Source organism: Neltuma alba, unplaced genomic scaffold (genome assembly GCF_004799145.2).
Source record: "Neltuma alba isolate B1F8T4 unplaced genomic scaffold, ASM479914v2 tig00013081_pilon, whole genome shotgun sequence".
Taxonomy (NCBI): domain Eukaryota; kingdom Viridiplantae; phylum Streptophyta; class Magnoliopsida; order Fabales; family Fabaceae; genus Neltuma; species Neltuma alba.
Window position 1 is genome coordinate 403,038 of NW_021637411.1, and position 22,437 is coordinate 425,474.

Here is a 22,437-nt window from a genome sequence, read left to right on the forward strand (position 1 = left end):
AGTGCAGACGGGTGATAGGGAAGAAAAATGGTCAATAATGGGACACAGAGACATTAGCCGGTAATATGGGTTGAGCCCGCGGGCTCAACCCACCAACCCGCCAATAAGTGGCGGGTTGGGTTGATAAAAATTAGGACCGTTTTAAAATGGAAGTTTTGAGCCCATACCGCCAAGCCCAAACCCGCGGCGGGCTAACCCGCAGGGTTGGCGGGCCAACCCATTTAACCATATTTTTTTTTTGGCAAATTTTTTCCTTTGCCTCTTAGTCTCTACACTCTTAGCCTAGTCCACAATGCAACAGTGAGTAGTCCATGTCCAATAGTCTAACACGGCAACACCAACACGGTCCCATTTTCACATTTTGCTTGCATGTCGCACTCCTTCCAGACTCCCAACTCTCCCAGACTCAGTCTCCCAGTCGCCCTCGGCCAGTCCTAACTCCCAAGTCCCAAGTCCCAAGCCCCAAGCTCTCTGCTCTTTGTCTTTGCTTTGCGCCTTTGCCCTAGCTCATGAGTGATGATTGAGCACTTGATAGTGATTTGTGTAGTGACATTGTGTTTGTGACTTTGTGGTAGTGTTAATTTGGATTTATGTTTTAATTCGAAATGTTTGTTAAATTATTAAGGACATATCATGTTCATTTAATCATATGTTTAATATTTTGATATATTTGAAACTTGGAACTTGAAACTTTGGATGGGTTCCATGTTTTATTTATGATAATTTCTATTTGCATGTTTTATTTTAGGTATTTAGGAATTTGAGACTTTGAGTAGGTTTTATTAAAAAAAAGTAAAAAAAAAAAAATTTGGCGGGTTAGGCCCAACCCATCCTCGCGGGTCGGGTTGAAAAAATTCTAACCCGTCAAAAAGCGGTCCTAAAAAGCCCAGCCTGCCAAGCTTCAGGCCCGCCACGGGCCAACCCATAATCGGCGGGTTGGCCCATATTACCGGCTCTACATTATACTCGACAATAGCAGCCCGTGCTTTGACATTGAAGGCGTAGGTGTGGGCCTGAACATACCCACAGGCAAACTGGTAAAGTCCCCTTCTACCCACGATCGACATTTCTCTCACTTCTAACATCATAGTGTTGCGTCCCCGAACGCTCAAAGTGCTTCCATTGTACTTGCCGTGGGTGAAAACGAAGGTCAACACCCTCAAATAGCCCACCTCGCTCTGCGATGTCGACGCGAATACCCCCCGTGCTCTTCCCACCATCTTGGAATGCAGCTCCGGCCCCTCCGTCAAGGGTTCGTCCATCATCACCACCGCTCCAATTTGCGTCTTCGAAGCATTGCTTGTTGGAGCTTCCGCCGCAATCACGATTCACGGCTGCGGGTTGGGCCCTCCTAGGTTGTAGTGGAAGTAGAAGTGAAGGTGGCTCAATTTCTCTTGTCCTAGTCCTATTTTTTTGGACTAATATTTCGCGAGAACTCACGAGGTTTTGCGGCTCCCGTGACCCAAACGAAGAGGAAGAAACTGGCGTCCGCATTACGTGCTCACCTGGCTGATCGTGCTCAGCGCTCAGAACGCTGGCGCTTTGAGTGCTGAGCAGTGTGGGACTCTGGTTTTTTTTTTTTTGGTGTGCTTTTTCCCCCTTTTAACCTTTCTTATTAAAAAATACACATGCATTAAAATTATTTTCGGTTTAAATTTCATTAAAAGTATTTTTTTCAGGTATATTCATTATCTTAAAATATTGTGTTTCATCTAGCATGATGGAGTATTTTTCTTTAGATATGTCTCATATCTTAAAGTATTTTCTGATGCAATTATATAACACTCTAAATTATTTTTTAAGCAAATTTAGCATTCTAGAAATATATTTTGATTTGTCCATCACCCTGAAATAATTTGTTAGAGGTGTTTACTATCTTAAAATATTTTGTGATTCATCCAATATTTTAAAATATCTTTTATATACATCTAGTATTTTTACTGAATACACATAAGAAAACTTTTTTTTTTTTAAAGTATTGGATGAAACTTAATCCAAAAACAAAGGTCCCCCAGTGCTAAGCACGGCGTGCGGACCTGACGAAATTGAAGCATCAAGGGAGGAGTACTATCAGGTACTAAAAGTGAATACCTCTTTTAACGGGAATTCAAACATTAGAATATCACGTTATGAGAAATTAGTCCCTTCTGTTATACCTGATCTTTGTTGGGATGAGGCTGCATAACAGAAAAGAAAAGGAAATAGCCTCTTCAAAGTTATGGGCCCGTCGTTTTAATCCACATAATAAGAACCATCTGATTGGGCCGTGTGTTCTGAATCAGCCATTGCACCTATATTTGCCAAAAAGGCCCATGCCGCCCAAGGCGGAAGCAGAAGCATAACCCTAGATTGCCAGTTATAAACGCAGCCAAACCCAGCGCGCGAGAAGAGTGGCTGCCTCCTCTGCTCTGCACCCCCACTCCATCTTGGCGGAGAAACCCTAGGATTTTCTGAAAATGCCGGCTGGACATGGTTTGAGATCCCGGACTAGAGACTCGTTCTCTAGGCCATTCAGAAAGAAGGGTACTATAGCTCTGACAACCTACCTTAGAACTTACAAAATCGGCGACTACGTGGATATCAAAGTTAATGGTGCGGTCCAGAAGGGCATGCCTCACAAGTTCTACCATGGACGTACCGGCCGTGTCTGGAACGTAACCAAGCGTGCAATTGGTGTCGAAGTGAACAAGCAGGTATGAAGCTCGCTTATTACCGTGCTCTGGAATTTGGTTTTGGCCCGGGGTTACCCGTTATTCGCAATTGATGAATTTAGCCATTGCTAAAAGCATATTTTACTTTTCGTGTGATAGCATCTCTTGTAATTGCCAAGATAAATTTACGTGTCCGCGAATGGTTTAGATGATGGGTGCCTTTGTTGTTTGGTGACCCTGATGTCTTTGTCATGATTAGTATGGTGTACTGAATTTTAAAGCGTCTACTTTTCATCCTGTTGACCCAGAGTGATAGTTCGAAGTTTGTGCAATTTGTGAAATGTATCTATAAGAACTTGATTATTTTATAGTTTTTTATTTCAAAATGTCATTAATGAATCTTGTGATTTACATGGATAACTTAGAAAACTAGGCGTTGTTGGTCATAGCGTTCTAACTGATATCATGGGAACCTAATGTGATATTGAATTCTCTGGACAAAAGAAAATGTCATATTGAACTCTAGATCTCCTTTTTTGTTAACTTGTATTTGACTCGTGTGTGTGTTCTGGATTTGATTTATGATTCAGTTTCAAATTATCTGGGTACAAAAAGTATTTTTTATGGTCCTCGCAAGCCATTTTTTCATATCGAATACCGTTGCCGAGAATTGAGATTGTTGCGAGTTGAGTGAGGCTGTTTCCTTGTGTTGTTAACTTTTCTCAAGCCCGTTCGTTTTGATGATTTATCCAAATCTTTCATGAATAGAATATGAAGTTTTTGATCTGTAACAGTTTTTCTAATCCAATTGTTCTTATCCTTAGTGTTCCTATTTGTTCACTCCCAACCTGAATTGGTGAAATAATTCAAAAGAGAGAGTAGGCTATATCTGTGTTTGTGTTGCTGTCCCGTTTACTTTCTTAATTTCCGTACTTGTCAATTCCTTTTTCTTTTTTTTTTCAAATCCAATCAAGCATTTCCTGGTATTGTCTGGTTATTCTCTAAACCCTGCCAGTCCTACCTTTTCTCCTTGTTTAGCAAGCTATTTGTTCTCTGTAATTTCAATTGACAAAAATGTACATAATCCAGGTTGGCAATAGAATAATCAGAAAAAGAATTCATGTGCGTGTAGAGCATGTGATGCCTTCAAGGTGTACTGAAGAGTTCCGTCTGAGGAAAATTCAGAACGATAAACTGAAGGCCGAAGCAAAGGCCAGGGGAGAAGTCATCAGCACCAAGAGGCAGCCTGTGGGACCTAAGCCAGGTTTCATGGTTGAAGGTGCTACGTTGGAGACAGTAACCCCCATTCCATACGATGTCGTCAATGATCTCAAAGGCGGTTATTAGGTGTGAGCGTTGGTTATCATATTGTTTGCCGGACTGCGTAGTTTTGTTTGGATTTGAATCCGAGGTTTTTGTCATTGAACCCCCAATTTTGTCCTATTTGATTCTAAATACAAAAATGCTTTGTTCTATGATCCTTGGAATGGTTTCGTTAGATATGCTCTTTGCAATATTTTATATGCATTGGCACCGATCATGAAGCATGAACACACGTCATTGGACTTGGCCTGAACTGATTTTGGACCAGTGGAGTACAGATTTGGACTTGTTTCCAAACATCAACGAGGCTTGGGTTGTAATTTTTTTTCAAAAAAATAGAATCAAGAGTAGGTCCAGATCATGAGGCATGGATACCCGTTGTTGGACTTTGCCCTGAACTAGCTTCGGACCACTGTTACGGATTTGAAGTTCTTTCCAAACGTAAACAAGGCTTGGGGTAAGCATAACTTGCACGATGATAAAGTCGACCATAGTATGGCTACGGGCTACCATAGTACCATACCACTTCGTCACACAGGTACTTATCCATTTTTCTTAAATAGAATAAAATGTAGGTCCGTAACTTTGTGTGGAATGTGATGTAAGCATCATTGGTTTGTGTTATAAATAATTAGATAGAATTTTTTTTTCAAGATTGTATACGGATGCTAACAAATATTTTAATGTCGAGGTTTGAATTAATTAATTAATTAAATCGACGAGATTGAGTTTGGCGGCTTAAGATCAACTTGTCTAAGCAGCAAATAAAACAACTAGCAAATAAAACAACTATGGGCTCTTGAAAGTTGAGGTAGTATCAAAGACTGTTTTGATTCCGAAATGTAAGATAATTCCATAACCATTTTATCCTAGAAAAATGTAGAAATTACGGAACGGCGGAGTGTGTGGATGGCATAAGCTGCCTAAAATGCTGAATTAAGAAGGTCAAAGAAGTAATAAACAAATTTTCATATTCTCCTTCAATTTTCACCAAGAAGGTTTTACAAGAAACAAGTGTCGCTTTCCCCAGAAACTGTGGTTTGCTTTTCGGCTGTCAAGTGTCAACCCACCCGGAGAATATCAAGGTGCCTTCCTTCCCTCACCGGGACTTTGCGTGTGCTTATAGGCAGAGCCATACTCTCTACGGACGGCCAGTTTGAGAAGAAAACAGGAAGACTAAGCAGAGTTTGCACATTAACGATGGCGACACCTTCCATACTCTCTCATCTTCTGCTCATCCTTATTTTCGCGGGTATTCTTTCTTCTCCTTCTAATCCATCATGCATCCACCCTTTCTTCTCCTTTGCTCGTCTCTCTCTCTCTCTCTCACACACACACACACACACACACAAACAACCCTGCAGAAAAACACGCAATACTGTCGGATTCCCTCTGATTTATAGGTTAATTGTGAAAGAAACGGAGAGACAGCGAATAATTTCATGCGTGACACAATTCAAAAGAAAATGGAATGGATCAAACTTTAGTATAAGCATAGACTAAATTGAAATGCATCCATTCCTTTCTTGTTCTGATTCCTTTTCATGTTATCGATCTAAGTGAGCTCATATATTAAGGGCAGGCGGATTGGCCTCCAATTTGGTGGTGCAGAGCGGTGCTCAGGCGGCGAGAATTCCTGAACATAGTTGCCATAAACTGGTTCCCTTGAGCAATTGTGACAATCAGAAATGCTCTCAAGAGTGCTCTAAACATCCCAATGGCGTCGGACAATGCAAGGCCACCGCCTGCTTTTGCACCTACTACTGCAAAGATCCTCCTCTCTGATTCTGCTCTTTTTATTCCACGGGGTTTCACAATCTTTTCTATGCCTTACAATACCTTCCTATCTCGCTGCCTGCAATCTATGAATAATGAAGCCATCAGATGTACAACACATTGACTCGTACCGCTACGAGATTCATTTCTTTTGATTTGGTTTTGCTTGCTCTTTTTGTACAGCCGTGTGACCCAGAAATGAACCACATATATGAAAAGAGCCTCACTGAACGGCCGTTTATTTTATATGCTAATGATGTAAGTCCATTTAAATAATAAAGGCACGCCCCTTTCCCTTCCGTTCCGTCCCGTCGCATCTTTGTTTTAAAAGATCATCGACAGATGGAGAAATAGCATTTGTTAGGATCCATCATCCATCCACATTCACTGAGCACGTCCCACAACTGGCAAAAATTGCAACGATTACGAAGTAAATAATCCCGAGCATAATAAAAAGCAGCATTCATATCGCTAAGCCCAGCCGTTCGGAGTTGGGACGTAGTTCTCTCATGCCCGAGACAACAGGTTTGGGATGGAGCAAAAGGGATAAAAGAAGATTATCCGTGTGAAGTAAGCTGGTGCAGACAAGGCCATGAACCGGGTTGTGAATTTCGTAATGATCGTTGACTGCATCGGGACGGCTTTAGAAGATTCTTGACATTTTCCCATCTAGCTGTATATTTTTCCTAAATTTCCTCCCAGGAAAAGTTCACGGGTCATGATACTGTTGCGTTGATTTCGGCGGCCATGGGAGACACCGAATTAATCCTATTCCGAGTGCAGTAAGCAGAAATCCAACCTGGCTTTAGGATCTGCGATCCTTCAGGGCTTATAGCTTAATTTAATATAAAAGTTAATTCATTAATTTAAGTAGATTAAAAAGGTATTTGGATGGAAACTAAACTATAATTTTAAAAATACGATTCGGGAGAATTTGGATGAAAGTAAAACCATTGTTTTAAAGGTGATTTTACAATATATGAAATAAATATGTGGAGGAATTTATCTTGATTTGTAAAAAAGTGTTTTTGAAAAGTACTTTTACAACCTCCCAAATGCCCTGAAGTAAATATGTGGAGGAGTTTGTTTCATTTTATAAAAAGTGCTTTTTCATGTTACCAAACACCCCCAAATAAGTTTGTTAAATTAATTATTTGTAATAAATAGATCCTATTTTATTTAAAATATCCTTGTTAATCGAGTGTATTAATTTTAACATTTAATGAAATCTTTAACACGTATAATTACTATAAAAACTATCTTAAAAAATAAATAATAAATATGAAAGATAAAATGAACTGGGTTTTATATTTAGGATTAAATTGAAAGTCAAAAGTGTTAAGAATTTTTTTTTTGTTATGATTACAGCAACTGTATGGCAGAATTGGATGGCGATTAATTATTGAACTGATTAATAAATTTATTTATTTATTAAATAGTATCTAATATGTAATTAATACTTCTCATCATTATTTTTCTCCTTGGGAGAGAATTGGCAGTCTCTTTTATCCTATTGAGATATTGTAACCTGGCACAAGTAAAAGAAATATAGAGTTGCAGTGCAATTCAAAATGAATTTTATATCCACACATAATAAACCGTAAATAATATGACTTAAATTTTTTAAAAAAAGTATGGGTGAACACATAATTCATTAATCTTATATCCATACACAATAAACCATAAAATTAACGTGATCATAATAACATGATTTTTATATTTATCCTGAATTATAAATATAAATCACAATAAAAATCAAATGCAAAATAGAAAATGATAAAACAATTACGCCTCAAGCTCAGAAGTTATAAGTGTACAAATTTTTCTGTACATTCTTTTGTTTTAAAATTCTCTCAAAGAAATAAGAAGACATTCCTAAAAATTAAATAAACAGATTTATGTAAAATGGCATGGTGTTTGATTATATGGGAACAAGAGGCAAATTAATGTGATGTGGGGCGATGTAATACTGTGCGATTAAGGGACATGCTCTCGCAAAAACAAGGAAAATAGGATGAATGGAAAAATACAAAAGTCGTTTATTATAAAGCCCTCTCACGCTCGTCGCCTCCTGAAAGAAAATGAAGCATAAGCGATTACTTCCACTTCCTCTGTAAAACCCTAATAATCGATCCCCTTCTTGTTTTTCTCTCCCCAACCGAACATTCTTTCCTGGAAAATTCGAGTGCCTCACCCTCTGATTGATTGATTGAATCAACTTCAATTGCTCCGCAGACGATAGCTTTCATCTATCTTCTATCAAGATCCGCTGTTGGCTACGAATATGCTGTGATTTTCTCGGGTTTGCTTTCTGGTCCATTAAGGCTGGCGGGTTTCCGGGTTAAGTAAATGGCGGATCCGCCTGGCATCCGCCTCTGCGCGCGCGGTCTTTCGGGAGCTAGCAGAGTCGTTAGTTGTCTTGTTCGATTATCGTTCGTAGGATTGCAGTTTTGTGGCGATTGCAACGAGTGAAGCATGCTGAGCGTGCTACGCGTGCACCTCCCCTCTGATATACCCATTGTTGGATGTGAGCTTACGCCGTACGTGCTCCTGCGGCGACCCGATAGGCCTGTTACCACCGACGATGTGCCGGAGTCAGCCCCAGTAGACGGCCATTTCCTACGTTACAGGTGGTAAGTGCTGTTTTGTTCGCTCCTTTTGATTTTTCTGATTTTGTCTTTTTTTGTTTGCTCTGGAAATTGATTGACTTTTAATTTTGAAGACTATAACCAGCTAATTGGTGTTAATATACTTTTAAATGACTTCGGAATATTTTTTCACGGAATGTTAATGTGCAAACTGGGAGGATCGTTTGTGGATGTTTTAGAATTGTGTAATTGTTATTTGAATTTGTCTTTGGTGCTTCTTGTATTTTTCATAATTCTTTTAGTGATGGTTTACTAGTAGACGCAGTGTTCTTATTCACTTATTCACTTATCGCAGTTTTCTTATTGCTGGTTTAATTTCAGTCATTGTAATCGCCTGAGTAATCAAAATAAATTCACTTATTTTATTCTTTCTATTTGTTGGATATCTTTCCAATTCATGAATATTGTTTTCATTGCAAAGAAAGTTTAGGGAAATGCAAGCTGACGATGAAACCACATTTAACTCCTTACAAATTGACTGAAGTGAATGGAATATTGTAGTCTCCGGGGTCGTATAACCAGGACGGCTACCTTGGCATTCCATTCTATCATTTGCTTCTTTCTACTGTAGTTCTTTCTCTTGGCGGTTATTTTACAATATTCGATACTGTGAATGCTAGCCCATTATGATGGTTGAAACTGTGTCATGTACATTGACGGTACTTGACTGCTATAGGCTTTGATGTATGGAAAAAAATTTTATTTGTTTTTGCCATTTCCTCCCAGTGTTGTATTTAGCTGTATCAACCAAATTTATATATTTATGCAGGAACTCTAAATTTTAATTTGTCAAGTATATGACATTTATCTGTTGTTACTTAAGCTGCAAATGCAAATTTCTGGGGTTTCTTTTCTATTATTTTCTTTAATGCGGCTTGTTTAAAATGGAACAATAGGATATGTTGAAGATGGAAAAATAGAAAAATATGTAATGCATTTTCTGTGGCCAGGTTTATCTATGTTGGTCGAACCTAATTTAGTCTATTTCTAAATAATCATTTCACTGGTAGTCTAATTCTGTTGTCTCTGTCCACACAAGTTCGCTTGTTTTCATAAGGAGTGAAAAAGTATGTCTTTGCTGAGGACAAGAGCTTGTTCTTGTAGTTGTGGAAACTAAAGTAAGACTTATGCATTTGTGTATAGAATGAGATTCTTAAGCACGCAGGTTGCACTTAAGTTTGTTCACTCTATCCGTAGAAAGAGGCAATTAGTGTGGCATTTGTTGCCTGGTGGATCTGAGATTTGATAGTGTTAAACCAGCGGATGATTGCTATTATTCCTTTGCTTAACTCTTGCGTTAAAGAACATCTCTTTTATGTTAAATCAACCTTAAATATCAGACTATTAAATTGGGTCTCTATATGCTAGTGGCAGTTCACGTGGCCTCTCTCATTTACTCTCAATATATGTGTATGTCTTTCCATTTGTATAGTGGTCTTTAGTTAAGGTGCACTGGCAAAGATATAACTGCCTACTTTTACTGCCACTATTGTATAACTTTTTTTTTCCCCTTAGACAGAAAGGAGTAATAGACATGATTTTGTTTGTGGTGACTGTTAAGATCTTGAATTTTCATCCCAAGCCCTTTATTTCATGTATTGGGTTATTTGTTTGGTTCAATACTTAATCTGTTACTTATAAACAGATATATCATTTCGCTGTTCTTTTCTGGTAGGTATCGTGTGCAAAGTGATAAAAAGGTCGCTGTCTGCAGCATACATCCATCTGAACAGGCCACATTGCAGTGTCTTGGTTGTGTTAAAGCCAAAATACCTGTGTCGAAAAGCTACCATTGCACACCAAAGTGCTTTTCAGATGCATGGCAGCATCATCGTGTTCTCCATGATCGTGCTGCAAGTGCTGTTAATGAAAATGGGAATGAGGAAGAGGAGGTATTTGGTCGCTTTAATAGTTCTGGATCTGGGGTAATCAATAATAGCTTATCTAGTTCTACATCAAGTGCTGCATTGACAAATGGGTCAGCGCAGTTGTATCCATCAGCTGTTACGCAGCGAAGTGGTGGTGAAACTTGGATTGAAGTTGGACGATCGAAAACATATACCCCAACAGTTGATGACATCGGTCATATCTTAAAATTTGAGTGTGCGGTAGTTGATGCAGAAACAAAACTTCCTGTGGGGCATGTCAACACCATACTAACCTCTCGGGTCATTCCTGCACCATCGCCTAGTCCACGCCGCTTGATACCTGTTGATGGGATGGGACCTTTAGATGCTGATGGACGTATAACATCTTCGGGAACTTTTACTGTTCTATCATACAATATTTTGTCTGATGCATATGCCTCAAATGATTTATACGGTTACTGCCCTTCATGGGCTCTTTCTTGGCCATATCGTAGACAAAATTTGTTAAGAGAAATAGTTGGTTATCGTGCAGACATTATTTGCCTTCAAGAGGTACATCAACATGCTTTTGTTTATGGTTTTGACCATTGATAAAGTGACTTGATAACGTGGGCTGATGTTCAGGTTGATTCTGTTGAATTTTGTTGCATTTTCAATTTAAATGATTATTCGAAGAAGGGGGGAGGGTTAGGCATGATGGCTTATCTTGTTCTATGACTTCTGTATCATCTTATTGTCAAATTTTTTTCATTTTCAGGTCCAAAGTGATCATTATGAGGAATTTTTTTCTCCTGAATTGGACAAACATGGATATTATGGTTTATATAAGAGGAAAACAAATGAGGTTGAACAGAAATTCTGTTTCTTTGTGCTCATGGTTCTGAATTTTTCTTTAAAATGTTGATATAAATTGTTGATTTGCAGGTATATGGAGGTAACAGCAATACAATTGATGGCTGTGCGACATTTTTCCGCAGGGACAAATTTTCGCATGTGAAGAAATACGAGGTTGGGGAGTGCACTTTTTTCTGCTTGATAGTTCTTGAGTTTGTTCACAAACTTAAATTATGTCTGCTTGCGTGCAGGTTGAATTTAATAAGGCTGCGCAGTCTTTGACTGATGCCATGATTCCTACCACCCAGAGGAAAACTGCTCTAAATAGGCTTGTTAAGGTGGCAACCTATTGCTTTAAAGACCAGATGTTGCATTATTTCTTATGAAGCTTGTGTTTATCTTGTTATCCTTTTGTTCCTAGGATAATGTTGCATTAATAGTGGTTTTAGAAGCGAAAGTTGCCAATCAGCCAATTGATAATCCTGGGAAAAGGCAGCTTCTTTGTGTGGTAAGCTCTTTTACACTGCTGTTATGTCTGTGGACTTTAGACGGTCTTGTGTTTTCATGCATGCCTGATGGTATTCATTTGTTTTCTCGCTGTGCCTGATCTTCCTTCTCTGTTGCTGTTATCCTCCTATCTTTATCATTGTAGTTGCGCTACTGGAGCCTTTTTAGAATTGTTCTTCTTGGATGCAAATTGCTTAGTTATCTATCCATTTTAAAGGGTAATTATAACCTATAACCTAATCTTTAGCTGGGGGTTTTTGTTCTTTTGGCAGCTTCGGTTGAGTTGTGAATGGCTGTTTGGGCAGGTCTTGAGGCCCTGGGCCTTTTTTTGGATTAACACTAAAAACTATTAAATTCCTAGGGCCACAATGGATGCGTAACTTTAATTTTTATGAAAGTTTTCTTTGGCATTGGCTGTTCGTGTGAGATTTATGACATTTCCTTTTCCCTCGACCTCTTTTCAGGTGGCAACACAATTTTATTTTTCATTGTGAAGCACTAATTTTGCCCTTGGACTGCAGGCTAATACACATGTAAACGTTCACCAAGATCTGAAGGATGTCAAACTCTGGCAGGTAAGCATTTTTCAATTGTTCGTTCATATTGAACACGTGTTTACTGCGAGCTTAGGAGTTATGCTTTTTCATTCCCTTCTTATAGGTGCATACTCTTTTAAAAGGGTTAGAAAAGATAGCTGCAAGTGCCGACATTCCAATGCTTGTTTGTGGAGATTTTAATTCAGTTCCTGGAAGGTTTTGTGGCTTTTTCCTTTTGTTTAGTTTGAGCTTATTTTAATTTATTATATATTGGCATCAGTAAATTTTGTCTAAGATTGGTGATGAATGTTGTTGCAGTGCTCCTCATGCACTTCTTGCGATGGGGAAGGTCGACCCATTACATCCTGATTTAACTGTTGATCCTCTTAATATCTTGCGTCCTTACAGCAAGTTGATTCATCAGCTGCCGCTGGTAATACATTCATTAAAATGCAACTCTAAAATTTAGCTTTAGTTTTTCTACTTATATTATTGCGCATTTTTCTTTTTCAAGATGTTGATTTAGCTTTTTAATATGAGTTGTTTTCAATTACAGGTTAGCGCATACTCTTCTTTTGCAAGAACAGCAGGCCTTGGTTTTGAGCAGCACAAAAGGAGACTGGACAGTGCAACAAATGAACCCCTGTTCACAAATGTCACTAGAGATTTTATTGGCACTCTTGATTACATCTTTTATACAGGTTTGCTATTTTATTGTGTTGCATCATCTATCAAATTTTAAGATGCAGGGCACTTATTTTTGAAGTGACGTGGTTTGTGATTGCAGCGGATTCTTTGGTGGTGGAGTCACTATTGGAGCTGTTGGACGAGGAGAGTTTGAGGAAAGACACGGCACTTCCATCTCCTGAATGGTCCTCAGATCATATAGCTCTGTTAGCTGAGTTTCGTTGTTGCAAGAATAGATCTAGGCGTTGACATGTGAAAGGTAGTTAGTCTCTTCCCTCACTCTTCACTGCGGGAGAGCTGACATTTTATTGAATTTCTTACCTCACCTCTATACATTGGGTAGAATTTGAGTCTGTTCGTAAGCCTTTATGCCCCAACCAATAATCTATATATCTGTAGAATATAGTCCATAATAAACTGCAGCGTTTGATAAAAATGGCTCTTAATGTTTGTAGGTCATTTCCAAAGACACGTAAAGAAAAAGGCCGGAAGAAGCGTTTGGTTGATAAGTTATTGTAAGGATGGTAGATCACGCCTTTGTCTTTCCCAGGTATTATCGTGTGGAATCCTTTCAATGATCTGCATTGTATTATGCCAACCGTCTCATATAAAAAAAGCATGATTATGCCTTATAAAATTGCATCTTCTCTCACCCCCAATCTTTCTTCATAGTAAAACTTATCTTGAAATGTCCGCTGGCCTACTTCGCCCTAGCAGCTAAGTTACCTCACCTGTCGAAGTCCCTGAGATATTTAAATGGACTTGGCATTTATTACTTTGAATATTTTTGAGGAAAAAAAAAAGGAGTGCCTGAAATAAAATGGCAAACGGTGTAGAACAAGTTCTTTAGCGGAAGCTTTGAAATTATCTGGGAATCTGCCATACCTTTCTGATAAGGTTGATTCTATTTAGGGATCCTACTGACACTTAATTTTGAAACCGTCGTGGACCAAGACATCCGCGATTTCGAGTTGCATCAGGCCGAAACGGAGAATACCTGACCGCCGCCAAAAAAGGGAAACGATCATATCTCCCCACTTATTATTATTATTATTTGCGGCGAAAAAAATGAGGGCGAGGGGGGTTGTTTCGTTAAGGGCGTTGGGGGATAAATAGCAACGTAACTGGCGTCAACGGGCGTTGTTTTCAAGGTATCTGACGAATTTTGGGTATAGTAAAAAATTTCGGTTACAAAAGAAGAAACGCAGGCTGAGTGGCGCGGTATTTTTGAAATGTGCTATTTGATCTTATAGGATTTTGTTTATAGACTACAAATGGGGTATTATAATTAGAATTGGAGTAGTATGTTTTGACTAGAAAAATTAACTTCATGATCTAAATTACCGATTATCCTATGGGCTATCTGCCTAACTCCACAATAGTTTTGAAGAATATATGCGAAGACAAACCCGTGAGATGAATGGGTTGTTCCTGCCATTACGTTCAAATGATAGATAATTATTTCATTTGTAACCCTTAATAAGTTATCATCTAATATCCTGATTTTATTTTTCAAGTATACTCGATATCTTAATTTATTTAGTGATACAATTTTATTCATGATTAAAGATCAAGGTTAATGAATTTTTCTACATACATGTACATATATTGATGTATGGGATTTTAAAAGCAAGGGAAATTCTCAAACCATTAGTTCTGTTAAGCGAGAAATTCTGAGAAGGAAAAAGGAGGATGGAGGAGATTTCGAGAAATTAATTTACCATTCGCATAAACCCCAGGCCTGATACATCGATACTATGTAGTGGGAAGACCCAAAATAACTCGCGCCGTACAGGCTCCGATGAAGAAATTATAAATATACCCATGAAGCCCAATATGAGTCGTAAAAAGTTCTCCCAAAAAAAAATTGTCCGAAATGATACCCTTCCCCCGGATTTCAGTGGTTCCACATGCAAACAAAATAATTCTGTTAAAATATGCCAATATAAAGTTAAAAAACGAAGTTGTGCGACTTCAATATGAAACTAACACAACATGGTTAAGCATCTGCCAACTAGAAATGATTCGAAGAAAACAGGGCTTGGGAGTACATCTGCATGTGTGGTTGGCAGGTTAAATAACCTGTCTCAAGAGGCTGCTTTCGTTTGGAAACTTCAGGAAAGCACCACCCTAGCTGTGCACTTTAAAGCATTTCAGATTTGGGAACAACTGAAGCAGTTTTTCGCGGCTCCGGTTCTACAAAAAGAGTTAGCCAGTTATCAAACAAACATGTGATTAATGCCAGTAAACTAAATTGTCATTTACAGAGACACTCCAAAGTTAGAATATTGCCTTGATGCCAATACATCCGTTCACATCAAGGGTTGTGATCTTGTTGGAACCGGATTTTGAGAGTGTCTCTAGAGACTTATCAGTCACACCAGTTATTCCAAACAAGCTGCATACGTGTCCTTTCAAAATATCAGTAAAAGGATTGACCGAAAAGCATCAGAAAAAAAGGAATCATTTTGGGTGGAACTATTAAATTCATGTTGCCATTGAAGCAAGAATATGTATATCTGCAGATGTGTTCATGAATCGTCATCTGCTATTTGGCTACTTCATGTGACATACGAGTCAAGGGAAATTTATTAAAATCTGCATGAGTTCAATATCCGAGTCTCAGTTGGGTTCAACTATTAAAGGGAAAAACAGACAGTTAGGCTCAACTCTATAAATATCCACTTCAGTTCATTCACCAACAATTTTTGAAAGCCAAATTTTATACAGATTAACCACGTTTCGATAACAGAATAACCCACAAAGAAAACTGGAAGTGCGAGAACAATAACACAGCCACAAACTGAACTCAATTGTTTTGTTCCCATTTTTATTTAACAAGACGGACCAAGTTCAAGAAGTATGCCATATGAGAATCTTATCTTCGCTCTTCAGCTGTATCTCAATTTTTTTTACAGAATTGGGAGTGCTAGAGACCAGGAAGGCCAAGAATCCAAAACTAGTTTAAAAAGCATGCTGTATGAGGATCTCGTCCTCAGCTACACGCATAGACACTCTCTATTGTCATATATTTGAAAAACCTTTTATGGGCCGTTCGGTAGTTAAATTGAAGAATGGAAAAGAAAGAGGAAAAGTGGTGTTGGCGTTAAGAAATGTCCTTCGTACTCTTGAATAATAATATAATTATAAAAAGGCAAGCTACTGTTAAAGAACTGAAGAATAGGAGTATAATGGAAAGGAAAGACTTTCCTTTCCTTTAAACCAAACAAATTAGAGAATTGACGAATAGAAATCCCACACCTAAATAAAAGTTGTGACATGAGGCATACTAAGTGAGCACATCAACAAGTAATGAGAAAGATGAAGGGCATGTAAGCATGTAGCAATCCTAACTAAGTAGCTTAAGCTATTTTGATTATACTGACAAGCCCAAGCACAAACCTATACAAAAGTTGACGCAGAGAAAATGAAATTGCTCAAGAAAGTGAAGCCCATACACTTTGATTGCAAGCATTCAAGAACCACCAAGAAATCTCAAAACGTGCACACCACACACCTTAGAGATTCAATAGAGGTGCAGCTCCGTGCAACGGATATGACCCCCTCATCTGTCACACGCACACACCTATCACATGAAACAAGATGCAGATAACCCAAAGAACTCCTTTATTTGATGTGTGTGTGTGTGTGTACAGTTGAAGCTTTAGTTACCATGTCAGGTTGAGGGTTATAAGATTCTTGCATTTAGAAATGCTGGAAAGTCCTTCATCTGAAAGGTTCTGTAAACCGAACTATAAATAGTTACTATGCTAGTTCGCATCAGATAAGGTGTAGGGGAATCTTCAGAACCCCAATACATATTACCTGGGCACCACAGAGATCCAAAAGCTTGAGATGCACCAGGAGGGACATCTTCTTGTAAACTTTATCTGTGAAACTGAACAAGAACAATGCAGTGATTGGATCCGTAGAAAAGATTCTCAACTAAAATGCATAAGTTTCAGCAGCTACCTTGACAGTGCATAGAGATTTAGACTCTGAAGAGATAAACATTTCTGTAGTAACTGCTTTAAGCCAGAATCTGTAAGCTTGACGCACCTAAGCACCAAATCTTGAGGTATGAGTATCAAAAGAAAAATAGAATTCATCCCATGTTTGATGGCATCATCTTACCAGATAGATGTATGGAATGTAAATTTCTAAAACAACTCAAGAGCCTAGAATTGAAACAGAAACAGAAGTCTCTAATTTCACTACTTATCATGACCCATGGATATCATAAAGTAACATGCCAGTACAAGCAAGCTGAAAAGTGAAATTTTAATTAAGGCTGGTATTATTCATACATCAAGATATGCAAAATAACCCCATAATAACGGACATCTCAAAAAATGAGAATCTGTTCTAAACCACCTCAGATACCTTGTCAAGTTCAATGACTCTAATTCTGAATAATTGTCAGCAATAAATTCCAAGCTTTGGTCTGAAATATTCTGCAATTACCAAATTACAGAGCCGTTAAGAGACTGTTCGAAAACAGCTATAGAATTTTATTAGCAGAATTTCGAGTTTATATGAGTGCTGTTGTACTTCATTCAGAACAGCGGGGATTCTTGTTGTTGTTGTTGTGAGTGTTAAGAAAATAACTAAATGATTATCATTCAGAACAGCAGGGATTAGAAAGAAGTCTGAAGGAAAACTAAATTACACGTACTTTCTTAAAAGGAATAAGTAGAGTTTACTGCATAATCTGGAGCTTGTTTTGTATTTGAATAGCTTTTCAAGGAGTATGTCACAGATGCACACTCTCAAATTCTCTTTAAAGGGATTTCCTCTTTGCTTTCCTTGGCTTTCCTTCTAGCGGAAGTTAGTTATCATTTTACAACCATAAAAATAGCAATAAGAAAAGAAGAGAGATTGAACACAAAATGCTTTAAAGCTGCTAAGAACTATTTTAACACTATTAAAGCACACGTGAAGATTAAAAACTAAGAGTTATTATTCTGACAGTTCACAACAGAAATGTGGTATTTACACCAATTCTTAACAAGGCATGCTTTTGCACCCGGGAACAGCATTTTGAGCAGAATTTTCCAGAGCTACAAATAAGGGATGCATAACGCCATACACATATTGCATGCATAATCCAATATGTTTATGCAAACATATACAGATAAAGAACCATGGGCTAGTGTTATTTGTTTAAGATGCATCAGTAATATGAATCCAAAGCATCACAATACTGTCAAATTTAGCTTGGAGTGTCTTAGTGGCTCACATACCTTACAGCCACTTATGTTCAGATGAACTATGCCTTTGCAATTTTTCACTAAATGCCTTAGTCCTGCGTCTGTTAACCTGGAACATGTTTCGTTATTTGACAATTGTTAATCAAAATAAAAATACGATTTTTCAGCTACTGGTATAAACTTCACAGATTCAGAAGACCTTAAAGCACCTCACATTCCAGTAGATGGAAAAGGTTTTCAGTTGTGGACAACAGCTGGTTACAGCTTCAACTCCTTCATCTGAGATTTTTTGGCAGCCATTCAGGTTCAAGGAATCCAAGCCTTTAAGAGAATCTGAACACTAGAGGTGAAAACAACACTAATTAGGGTCGCTTAATCAATATATTTTTTTAGCCATATTGGAGATGAGGTAGAGTGTAATTCAGCCTTTTTGTTTTTATGATGGACCTTTGCCATCTTCAGGAGGATAACACAAAGCTCACTTTCTTAATGATGGAACTTGTGCCTTTCAGCTTTGATGTAACAAGGGAAATAGACGAAACATTCACAGAAATGATATAATATGCCACCTTAGTCTTGAGAATGGTGAGATGTGTGTCATCAACATCTTGAGCAAATTCCAGGTTAATCTGCTTAACATTGCGATATCTAGGCTACAAAAAATATTTCAAATTGAACATAAAATAACTATTAGCAAAAATTTCAAGAGAGCTTAAACAAAAGCACCCAGAAGGGGGAAAAAAAAGTAAAAATAGAAACTGGTACTTCTACATCAAGAACTAGGAAGACATCATCCATTGGTCCCCCTGGTAGTGTCCAAGTCAAGATAATTGCACTATACGAAATTGAATGAAATATACGGCATCGAGAATGCAATCAAATTTGAAAAGAATAAGCTAACCAGAGAAAGAGCAGCTATAAGCCGATTCCCTGCATTTTTCCTCTCTCGAAAATTGAGGACCTATCAGAATCATCCATAACATAAGATCATGACCTTGAAAGATTAATCAAAAGAATGAAATATAGTCCAGAGAAGATGAGAAGCACCTCCCAAAGCGATGAGGCGGAGACAAGAGTCCGATAAATCCATGGGTTGACGAGCAAGAGAGAGAAAAGGTCTCCCTGAGATAATCTGGAGGAAACAAGTAAGAGGACTCGGGGAACCGTTTCTCTGCTCCATGTGAAATCCTCCGTTTCTGCTATTTCTTCCATTCCCACTTTTGAGTAGAAATGCTGTGAAGCCGAGTGTAAAATAGGAGGGGTTGGAAGGAGCAGCCAGTGAAAAAAAACTAACGAGTGAGGGGAAATGATCAAATTGGAAAATTAAAACATAATTATTGTTGAGATTATTTGTATTTATTATGTCAAGTTTTTTTTAAAAGTAAATTTAATTAAATATTAATATTTAAAAAATACATAAAATTGCCCACGGAATTAAAAAGTTTTACGGTCAAGTTGAATTAGGTTTGAGCGAAGCCCGAACCAAATATGCCTAGGTTGCTACTGCGGTGCGCTGGCAAACATCTCTGTGCGCTCCTCACAAGTCGCAAAGCTGTGTTCTGTTTCTGTTCTTTGGGGAACACTTGGCAGGTGAATTTTGGATCGTATATAAAGGCAGTAGATCGCCAGTTTCTCAAAAATTTAGAGCCAGTGTTCTCCCAGCTCTGCTACTTCGGAAATTAGGCATTTCTGAGGAATTCTTTTTATTTTTGGTTTTTTGGACCATGGAGGAAGGACATGATCGCGCTTAATATATTGGCAATTATTCGAAGAGAACAAGAAGGCGATTTTCCCAGGTTGTGACTCCTAAACACCTGGCCAGTAATGTCCTTCCCGGTTCTGTAGAACAGTAGAGTGTTTAGTATCGCCATGACACTTGATTATATAACCTTTGTAGAAAGAACATAGGAAAATCATTCTCGTGATACTGATTAATTCCGCTGTGATATAGACCAGTTTGCGAACTTTTATTACTCGGCAATCCTCTGCTTTCGTCCCTATTGAAAACCCATTTTTATTTCAAATATCATAATCTAACTTTTGCTGTCTCCTTCTGATTCGAACTTCTAAATCTCCGTTCGGGTAATGTTAATTATATCTTTTCCCGTAAAGATGAACTATCTGAGAGATATTTCTCTGCTAAAGTTGAAATATTACGCTCTATACGAGACTCCCAAACTCTGTCAGTGTTATGAATACCTCCAATGCCGTGGCATAGTGAAGGTCCGGCTCAAATGGGTGAAAAACCGAAGTATTGATCACGTAATTGACAAGGAAACGGATTTGAAGGCTGCTTGTCTCCTCAAGGACGCGATTAAGCGCTCGTCCACTGGTTTTCTCACAGCAAAATCTGTAGCTGACTGGCAAAAACTGCTTGGCCTCACAGTCCCGGTTCTTCGTTTCATGCGTAGGTATCCCACTCTCTTTGAAGAATTTCCACATCCTCGTTGGCCTAGTTTGCCTTGCTTCCGTTTGACAGATACTGCAGTACTGTTGGACTCGCAAGAGCAAAGCATTTACGAGGCCCGTGAGAGTGATATTGTCGAACGGCTTTGTAAGGTACTTATGATGACGAAAACTCGAACTGTGCCGCTGCAGTCCCTCCATCCTTTGAAATGGGATCTAGGTTTACCGGATTGCTTTGAGAAATCACTGGTCCCAAAATACCCAGATCATTTTCGATTTGTCAAGGCCTCAAATGGGGTCACCTGCCTGCGACTAGCAAATTGGTGTGAGGAATTTGCAGTTTCGGCATTACAAAAGAGCAATGAAAACAGGACATCTGGGGATGAGTACAGGCAATTCAAGAGAGGGCAAGCAGCTCTGGTTTTCCCCATGAATTTTCCAAGGGGTTATGGAGCACAGAAGAAAGTAAGGGCATGGATGGAGGAATTTCAAAAGTTGCCTTACATTTCTCCTTATGAGGACTCTAGACAAATTGATCCAAATAGTGAATTAATGGAGAAGCGAGTTGTTGGAGTTCTGCATGAATTTCTAAGTTTAACCATGCACAAGAAAACAAAGAGGAACTACTTGAGAAGCTTGAGGGAGGAGTTGAATCTTCCCCACAAGTTTACCCGAATCTTCACAAGATATCCTGGCATATTTTACCTCTCACTGAAATGTAAAACAACGACTGTTACTCTTAGAGAAGGGTATCAACGTGGAAAACTAGTGGATCCGCATCCTATTGCTCGTCTCAGAGAGAAGTTTTATCATGTAATGAGGACGGGGCTTCTTCATCGCGGAAAAGGTGCGAACTTTATAAATCAAGAAGATTTATTGCTAAATGATGCAGTGAATGAGGCAGGGCTGCGAGAATCTGAGGAGGAAGATTCTGGAACAGGTGATGAATTCTATGAGGTTGAAGATTCAGACCTAGATGGAGCGTCTGATGGAGAGTAGTGTTCATATGACAGAAGTAACATTATAGCCACCTACGAGTAAGAAAGAAAATAATTTGCTCTCCAGTAGGTAGCTCTATTACAAAATTTTAGAATTTTGACTATTCGCTCATCAAACATCCAAGCTTTTATGAGTCTACTGGCTATATTTTTCGATTTGTCTTGCCAGTGCAATCATGAAACATTCTTAATATTTGCCACTTTATATTTTTCCCCCCTTTCTTTCATGTCCTTACTTCCTTGAAGTAACATCAGTGGATACTGCGTGTCTTCATTCTGCTTCTGTTCTGCTGATGCTTTAATTATTAAGGGGAGTATTGTCTAACATTTGTTGATTATGCTTTGACGAGACGCTAAATATCTGGAAAATAAGTTTCGTATAAAAAGCTTAATTTGTAGTTTTAAATGATTTTCCTTCTTGGTTTGCTATGATGTGAAACATTTGGGAACTATAAAGATGGCCTGAAATGAAAGCAATGCTCGGATATTGGAATTGTTTGTCTGCTTTAGGTTTATGCATAGCTAGATGTGAAATTTGACAAAATTGCTGCCCTGCTCAAATTTCTTGTCCTGCGTTAGGACTGTCATTAGTTCTCCAGATGATCACGATGATGCTGATTAGTTTGGATGCATTATGCAGGAATTCTTCGCATCAGTTACCAGCTTTGAACATAATTTGCTTTTATGTTCAAATTGCTTGCAGATATTGATTCTTATAACTGTCTGCGCCATTTTCTGCCAGAGGCTGTTTGGCGTGGCCGGGTAATAACCTACGGAACACATCTAATTATCTAAATGACATTCTGGTGACATTTGAGCCTGGAAAAATTGGGAAAAATCAACTTGGTTAAGTTGCCTATAGATGCGGTTCTGCCTGCGTTTAATGAATTTAGATTCTCTGAAGTTGAGAATGGTGAAAAATGGATGAAGTTTATCAAATTAAGAAAGAAAGAAGGTCAAAATAAACTACTCCTCTGGTCCTTAATATAAACC

General features: G+C 38.4%; 5 protein-coding genes across 8 annotated transcripts; 4 read left to right on the forward strand and 1 right to left on the reverse strand.

Annotated features, from left to right (window-relative positions):
* The first annotated feature begins 2,351 nt into the window (after nt 1–2,351).
* LOC114734136 (60S ribosomal protein L21-2) lies at nt 2,352–4,131 on the forward strand. Its single transcript, XM_028921673.1, has 2 exons — nt 2,352–2,693; nt 3,741–4,131. Exons 1-2 carry the CDS (start codon nt 2,457–2,459, stop codon nt 3,996–3,998), a joined length of 495 nt encoding a protein of 164 aa, XP_028777506.1. The 5' UTR covers nt 2,352–2,456; the 3' UTR covers nt 3,999–4,131.
* A 107-nt stretch (nt 4,132–4,238) lies between these two features.
* LOC114734137 (uncharacterized) lies at nt 4,239–6,107 on the forward strand. Of its 2 annotated transcripts, XM_028921677.1 has the most exons (4): nt 4,239–4,512; nt 5,005–5,226; nt 5,557–5,766; nt 5,793–6,107. In XM_028921677.1, exons 1-3 carry the CDS (start codon nt 4,470–4,472, stop codon nt 5,757–5,759), a joined length of 468 nt encoding a protein of 155 aa, XP_028777510.1. In that variant the 5' UTR covers nt 4,239–4,469; the 3' UTR covers nt 5,760–5,766; nt 5,793–6,107. The 2 variants fall into 2 exon arrangements, with proteins under 2 accessions (XP_028777510.1, XP_028777509.1); XM_028921676.1 differs by having other exon boundaries at nt 5,557–6,107.
* Nucleotides 6,108–7,829: 1,722 nt separating this feature from the next.
* Nucleotides 7,830–13,622, forward strand: LOC114734229 (carbon catabolite repressor protein 4 homolog 1). Of its 2 annotated transcripts, none has more exons than XM_028921805.1 (12): nt 7,830–8,383; nt 10,074–10,818; nt 11,024–11,110; nt 11,191–11,274; nt 11,352–11,438; nt 11,522–11,608; nt 12,129–12,182; nt 12,268–12,359; nt 12,462–12,576; nt 12,700–12,844; nt 12,931–13,089; nt 13,286–13,622. In XM_028921805.1, the coding sequence occupies exons 1-11, from the start codon at nt 8,226–8,228 to the stop codon at nt 13,077–13,079; spliced, it is 1,803 nt and encodes a 600-aa protein (XP_028777638.1). In that variant the 5' UTR covers nt 7,830–8,225; the 3' UTR covers nt 13,080–13,089; nt 13,286–13,622. The 2 variants fall into 2 exon arrangements, with proteins under 2 accessions (XP_028777638.1, XP_028777639.1); XM_028921806.1 differs by having other exon boundaries at nt 7,830–8,380.
* Nucleotides 13,623–14,632: 1,010 nt separating this feature from the next.
* LOC114734189 (F-box protein At3g58530) lies at nt 14,633–19,911 on the reverse strand. The gene is made up of 13 exons (XM_028921739.1): nt 19,818–19,911; nt 19,088–19,329; nt 18,942–19,001; nt 18,610–18,693; nt 18,250–18,380; nt 18,074–18,149; nt 17,214–17,284; nt 16,803–16,889; nt 16,656–16,728; nt 16,503–16,570; nt 16,348–16,416; nt 15,123–15,228; nt 14,633–15,026 (listed from the first exon to the last, which is right to left on the reverse strand). Exons 1-13 carry the CDS (start codon nt 19,909–19,911, stop codon nt 14,961–14,963), a joined length of 1,227 nt encoding a protein of 408 aa, XP_028777572.1. The 3' UTR covers nt 14,633–14,960.
* On the forward strand, nt 19,507–21,850 carry LOC114734222 (protein WHAT'S THIS FACTOR 9, mitochondrial). Of its 2 annotated transcripts, XM_028921795.1 has the most exons (2): nt 19,507–20,249; nt 20,279–21,850. In XM_028921795.1, the coding sequence occupies exons 1-2, from the start codon at nt 20,232–20,234 to the stop codon at nt 21,443–21,445; spliced, it is 1,185 nt and encodes a 394-aa protein (XP_028777628.1). In that variant the 5' UTR covers nt 19,507–20,231; the 3' UTR covers nt 21,446–21,850. The 2 variants fall into 2 exon arrangements, with proteins under 2 accessions (XP_028777628.1, XP_028777627.1); XM_028921794.1 differs by having other exon boundaries at nt 19,508–21,850.
* The last annotated feature ends 587 nt before the right edge of the window (nt 21,851–22,437 follow it).